The following is a 6,000-nucleotide window of genomic DNA, read 5'->3' on the forward strand; positions in this document are numbered from 1 at the left end:
CTATGATTCTATGATTCTATGATTCTAAAGCAATAGAATTGTATCACTGGTGAGAATAGGGCTAATCAGTAGATAGCAATGATGAGAAAAAAAATGTATGATCAAAAGAGCTGTGTGAATACCTGATTTCTTGGTTTGCTGGCTCTTCTGAGACATAAATGAAAAATTTAGTTTCTGGTTGACTCAAATTGATGTGTTTTTTTCAAAAATTTCAATTTTTTTGGCTGACTGACAAGTTGAATGAAATGTTTTGTTTGATCAGTTGCTGTTTTTCCAATTGTTAAATTTTTTAATAAAATTAAAGTAAATTTTGAAACAAAGTCTTTTAAATGGGAAACTTAAACTATTTAGACCTTTTAGATTTTTCTGAGGTTTTAGTTCAAAGCAAAATAATTCAGCTCATTTGACACAAATTCATAAAATATTTCAGTTAACCCAAATCTGTGTTGCTCAGAAAAACAAGTATTTTGGCCCAATTTCCCCCTACCCCCAGTTCTGCTGAACAATATGTCATGTTGCTCAGAGCAAAACTATCCCAATTCAATTTAGTCATGAGGCTCACATTTCCAACAGTGAGGGTGGTTAACCGCTGGAATGAACTACCATGGGAAGTGGTGGATTCTCCAGCTAGAGATGCTGTGAAATCAAGACCCGATGGCTCTCTGGAAGACACACTTAATAAAACACAAGTTAATGGGTTTAATACAGAGGGTAACTGTATCAAAGTGTGACCTGAGTTACACAGTCAGACTAAATGATCTCGTTGTCCCTTCTAGTTCCTAAAATATACGATCAATTTATAGCATTGCTGTTAGTAAACCTATAAAATCACTATATGGCATTGATAACGAGGAGCCCTGTGGCACCTTAAAGACTGACACATTTATTTGGGCATAAGCTACTGTGGACTGGAACCCAGAAGTGGGTTATAGCTCATGATAGCTTGTGCCCAAATAAATGTGTTAGTCTTTAAGGTGCCACAGGACTCCTCCTTGTCTTTGCTGAAACAGACTAACACAGCTACCCCTCTGAAATATACGGCATTGGTGGGAGTAACATTACACGAACATTATTATTGATAGTACTTAATTAATTCATTAGAATTAGGCTTAATCCCAACCCCCTTCTGTTAGGTGCTGTACAAACATATAACAAAAAGACAACCTCTGGCCAAAGGAACTTGTGATGTAAGCTTAAAATAAGAGACAAGTACAGATGGAGAACAGATGGAGAGCAGAATAAGGTGACAAAAAGATGATTGAAAATAAAGCTGTATAACAAGTATAGAAAGCCTTGTCATAATTTGTTTTTTTTTATAATTTTAATTTTTTAATAATTTTAATTGATAATATCAATGTTTATTTTAAGCCTTTTTGTTTTAAATGCTTAAACCTTTACAGTTGCAGGAAATTATGGGGGATCAGACAATGGGAGGTCAGACATATTCTTTTTAATGACAGCCAACACTGAGATTCAAAAAGTTAAAGCTTTGTAACTATTAAAACACAAATTGTCAACATCACATGTCAAAATAAATATCCTTAAATCAAACTCTAGTACATTCTCAAGCAGCAATTTTTCTTCCTCTTGCCTAGCTGTAAATTTCAATTATTGAAGGCAATATTTTTTTCATTGGTTTGTGTGCTTGTGGGGAAATCAACATTTACCAACATTTATTGAGAAAAGTCTATTCCTTCCAAGCCTAAGTATATGTGATAACACTGTTGAGAATAGATGTATATAGCACTGGTATGAATATAGATGTGATCAATATAAAGACAAGTGCAAAGTACTTCACTCTGGAAGGAAAAATCAAATGCACAAATACACTGTGGGGAATAACCAGCTAGGGAGAAGTGCAGCTGAGATGGATCTGAGAGTTCAAGTGGTTCACAAGTTGAGTATCAGCCAACAATGAGATGCAGTTGTGAAAAAGGCTGTCTGGGGTTTATTACCATGAGTGTTGTATGTAAGACAAGGGCAGTAACTGTTTGGCTCTACTTGGCACTGGTGAGACCGCAGTTGAAATTCTGTGTCTAGGTTTGGGAGTCACACTTTAGAAAAGATGTGGGCAAATAGGAGAAAGTCCAGAGGGGACCAAGAAAAATGACAAAAAGGGTTTGCACAACTTGATTTATTAGTAAAGGTTTAAAAAAATTGGGCATGTCTTGTTTTGAGACAAGATGACTGAGGAGGGACCTCATAGGCTTCAACTACGTTAAGGGCTGTTATAAGGGAGATAGAGATTAATTTTGTCAGACTCACAAAGCCCTTATGAGGCCCAGACGCTAAAGAGAGCAAAAGTATTGAATTCTCATAGTGCAAGTTACATACTGAGCATTAATCAGAGCAACACATGAAGAAATTAAAGTTAGAGGCAAGTTTTATTTTATTTTAAATCTCAGATAACCTTTCAGGGCAGCATTTCAAATAGATTAATGGTCAAGAAACAAGGAAGGGTGTCTGTTGCAACAGCCACATAATGACAGGACATTAGGTAACATTGTTCCTCTAAAGCAATTGTAAAACATAATTTTCATATGCTACATCAGTTCTTTGAGTTTCATTTAATTCCTGTACAACATTTGAGATACACAAATGAAGGCAGTGACACATAGACGATACTCCTCTCCTTCTTCCAATTGTTCTTCTCAATTGACTGGAATTGTCATGGTGAACAAATTAGCTGAGAATGTTTTCCAGTCTATCACCCTCTTAAGAGAATCCTTAACCTCCTTGTTCCTCAGGCTGTAAATAAGGGGGTTCAGCATGGGGACCACCAGGGTATAAAACACAGCAGAGATTTTCTCCTGTTCCAGCGAGTAGGTGGAACTGGGTTGTATGTGGCTTAAGCTTACAGGTCCATAGAGCATGGTGACAGCTGTCAAATGAGAGGTGGAGAAGGCTTTCTGCCTGTCCATGGCAGAGTGGATCCTCAGGATAGAGAAGAGGATGTACATATAAGAGATGATGACAATCAGGAGGGTGGACATGGCAATAACCCCAGAGAACATTATGAGGAAAATCTCACTGATGTGGTTATCAGAGCAGGCGACCTTCAGCAATGGGTTAGTGTCACAAAAGTAATGACTGATGACATTGGGCCCATAGAATGACAACTTCAGCAAGCCACATGTGTGGGTCAGTGAGTTCACAAGCCCCCCTACATATGAGCTGGTCACTAGATGAATACAGACTCTCTTAGATATAACAGCAGTGTAGAGCAGAGGGTTACAGATGGCTACATAGTGGTCGTACGCCATCAGAGCCAGCAGGAACCCTTCTTTGGTCAAAAACATGACGAAAGAGAAGTGTTGGGCAATGCAGGCAGAATAAAAAATGTTTTTACACTCCACTAAGAAATTCACTAGCATCCTTGGAGCAAAGACTGAGGAGTAGCAGAGGTCAACCACAGACAGGTTACTGAGGAAGAAGTACATGGGGGTATGGAGTCGGGCATCAACCCTGATCAATACGATCATCCCGAGATTCCTCACCAGCGTAAGAACATAGATCACCAGGAATGCTGTGAAGAAGGGTATCCTGCATCCCAGGAGGATGAACTGGGTCACCATGCTGTGATTGCCCCCAGCCATTTATACAGGGGTACATGAAACCATACCTGTCGGGATAACAAGAGCGAGCAGCATGGAAGAAGGAAATTTCATGGCATGAATTAAATTTGAATGACACCACCGGGCTTGAGTGTGGGTAGTGAATATCTGACAGGAAACCAGCTGCCGTGATGTCTGGGAAAAGTTTGGATGGACCTTTAGATTTACACTCACTTTTCATGAGGACTGAGATTTTCAAGGCTGAGTAGGAGATTTTGACATCCAAGTCTCTGTAAATGTGACTGGAATTAGGCATTCAGTTCCCTGTAGGGAGTTTCCAGATTCATGTACATTATCACAAATTTTCCCCAATGAAATATACCTGGCGTGTGTTTGAGTTTAGGAACTAGGTACTTTATATTGTCTGCTCACTGAGGGTAAATTAGAAAGCACTCATAATTTAGTTCATCCCAGATAATCCTTTTAGATGACTACAGTTATGTCCAGTCACTTGGTTACTGCTGCTTCATAACACATCCCCTGGCAGTGTTGCTGATCCCAAGCATTTGAAAACCATGAATCAGGCTTCCAAAAATCATGCGATTGGCTTAAAATCTTGAGATCTTTTAAAAATAATACATGAAGGGTTTAGAGAGAGGGAGGGGAAAGGTAGTTCTTTTTTTGTGCAGGATTTTGATATTTCAGAATTTGTTTGGATTAGGAACAAAACCCCAGTATTTGAAGTCTCTGAAAAGGGAATGGATCCCTGGAGCCATGTACATTGGAAATGTTGGATGTCCCCAGCCCCCAGGGCAATCGGCAAGTGTGGTGACTCCAAGGCCATGGACTCTGGAAGCTCTGAGGTTGCTAGCAGGCCACAAGACAGGTTGCCAAGGAGCTGGGCAGGTTAGCTAGCAGGAAACCAGGCAGGATTCTGATGTAGGCAGTGTTTCCCTGATTCCATGGCGCTGCAAGAAATGCTTCAAGAAATGCTCCAATTTCACTCAGTCAGCAAATTGCAATGGAGCAATGTTTCATTGGAATTTTTCTGACCAGTTCTAATTGTGGTCTTTTGATTTGCTTGCTGGTTTCTGGGCCCTGAAGGGGGTCATGTTTTTAAGCTTTTCTTAGCAACCCTGAGGGCTAGAAACATACTTTAAAAAAAAATCTGAGATTCCTAAGTGATCACATGGCTGAAGGAGCTGGGGCTTTAAGAGAAGCACCAGATATTATGAGAATTGGTAACTGTGCCTTTGTAGTGGAGACAAGCCCTATGTGTACAGAGTAGCCATTGAAAGATTTGGTTGTCCTACTATGACACCCTTTGAGGAACAAATGGGCCCTCGATTTTGTCTCTATTTCTCTCCTCAGGGTGTCCTTCACATCCTTGTCTTCAAGCTGTAATTCAAGGGGTTCAGCATGGGGATCACCACCATGTAGAACACGGAGGCCATTTTGTCTGTGTGCAGTGAGTAGCTGTCGCTGGGTCGGAAGTACATGAAGAGAATTGTCCCATGGAAGATGGAGACGGCCATCAGGTGGGAGGCGCAGGTGTAGAAGGTTTTGCACCTGCCCTCGGTGGAGTGGATCCACAGCACAGTCGCAATAATTAAGATGTATGAGGATGGTCACTCAGACTGCCAAAGAGGAAAACAAGGATCTGGTTGATGGCTAGAAGAGGGGAGCTTTAGAACTGGGTTGATATCACAGAAAAAATGATTCAGGATACTGGAGTGGCAGTAGGATAATCTTAGCAAACCGCTCGTGTATATCACAGAGGTCAGGAAGGCCCATAGATATGAACCAGCCGCCAGCCGTAGGCAGTGCTTTGGTGACACGATGACCGTATACAGCAGCGGGTTACAGATGGCTACATAATGGTCATACGCTATTACTGCCAGCAAAAGGCACTCAGAGATGACAAACAATAGGAAGCTAAAATATTGGATGATGCAAGCTGTGTAGGAAATAGCTTTCCTCTCTGCTAAGAAGCTCATCAGCATCTTGGGAGCTATGACTGTGGAATAAAAGGCATCCACAAGGGACAAATTCTTGAGGAAGAAGTACATGGGGGTGTGAAGTAGGAGGTTGATCCTGATTAAAACCATCATCCCCAGACTCCACACCAGGGTGATACCATAGATCACTAGGAACACCACAAAGAGGGGGACCTGCAGCTCTGGGTGTTCTGTCAGTCCTGTGAGAATGAACTCGGTCACTGCTGTACAATTTCCTCCAGCCATTCATTCAGCCTTGGGCGCTAGCTGCTTGATCAACCATAAAGGAAGGCATTAGTTCTTATGCAAATGGTGTATCTATTATAAAGAACTGTGGTCATATGCGTCAAGACCTTTTGAGTTGTGGAATGGAACCTGGAACAACTGATGGGAAAACCCAGAACTCCTTCACTTCTTCTAAAGGAGAAAAAATGCCTTATCTCTAGGAA

The 6,000-nt window shown here is 40.9% G+C and overlaps 1 protein-coding gene and 1 pseudogene across 1 annotated transcript; both read right to left on the reverse strand.

Annotated features, from left to right (window-relative positions):
• Positions 1 to 2,651: 2,651 nt before the first annotated feature.
• Positions 2,652 to 3,596, reverse strand: LOC140912741 (olfactory receptor 5J3-like). The gene has a single exon (XM_073347726.1). The coding sequence runs from the start codon at positions 3,594 to 3,596 to the stop codon at positions 2,652 to 2,654; it is 945 nt and encodes a 314-aa protein (XP_073203827.1).
• A 1,143-nt stretch (positions 3,597 to 4,739) lies between these two features.
• LOC140912750 (olfactory receptor-like protein COR4) lies at positions 4,740 to 5,797 on the reverse strand (annotated as a pseudogene).
• Between the last annotated feature and the right edge of the window lie 203 nt (positions 5,798 to 6,000).

Source organism: Lepidochelys kempii, chromosome 6, assembly GCF_965140265.1.
Source record: "Lepidochelys kempii isolate rLepKem1 chromosome 6, rLepKem1.hap2, whole genome shotgun sequence".
NCBI lineage: Eukaryota > Metazoa > Chordata > Testudines > Cheloniidae > Lepidochelys > Lepidochelys kempii.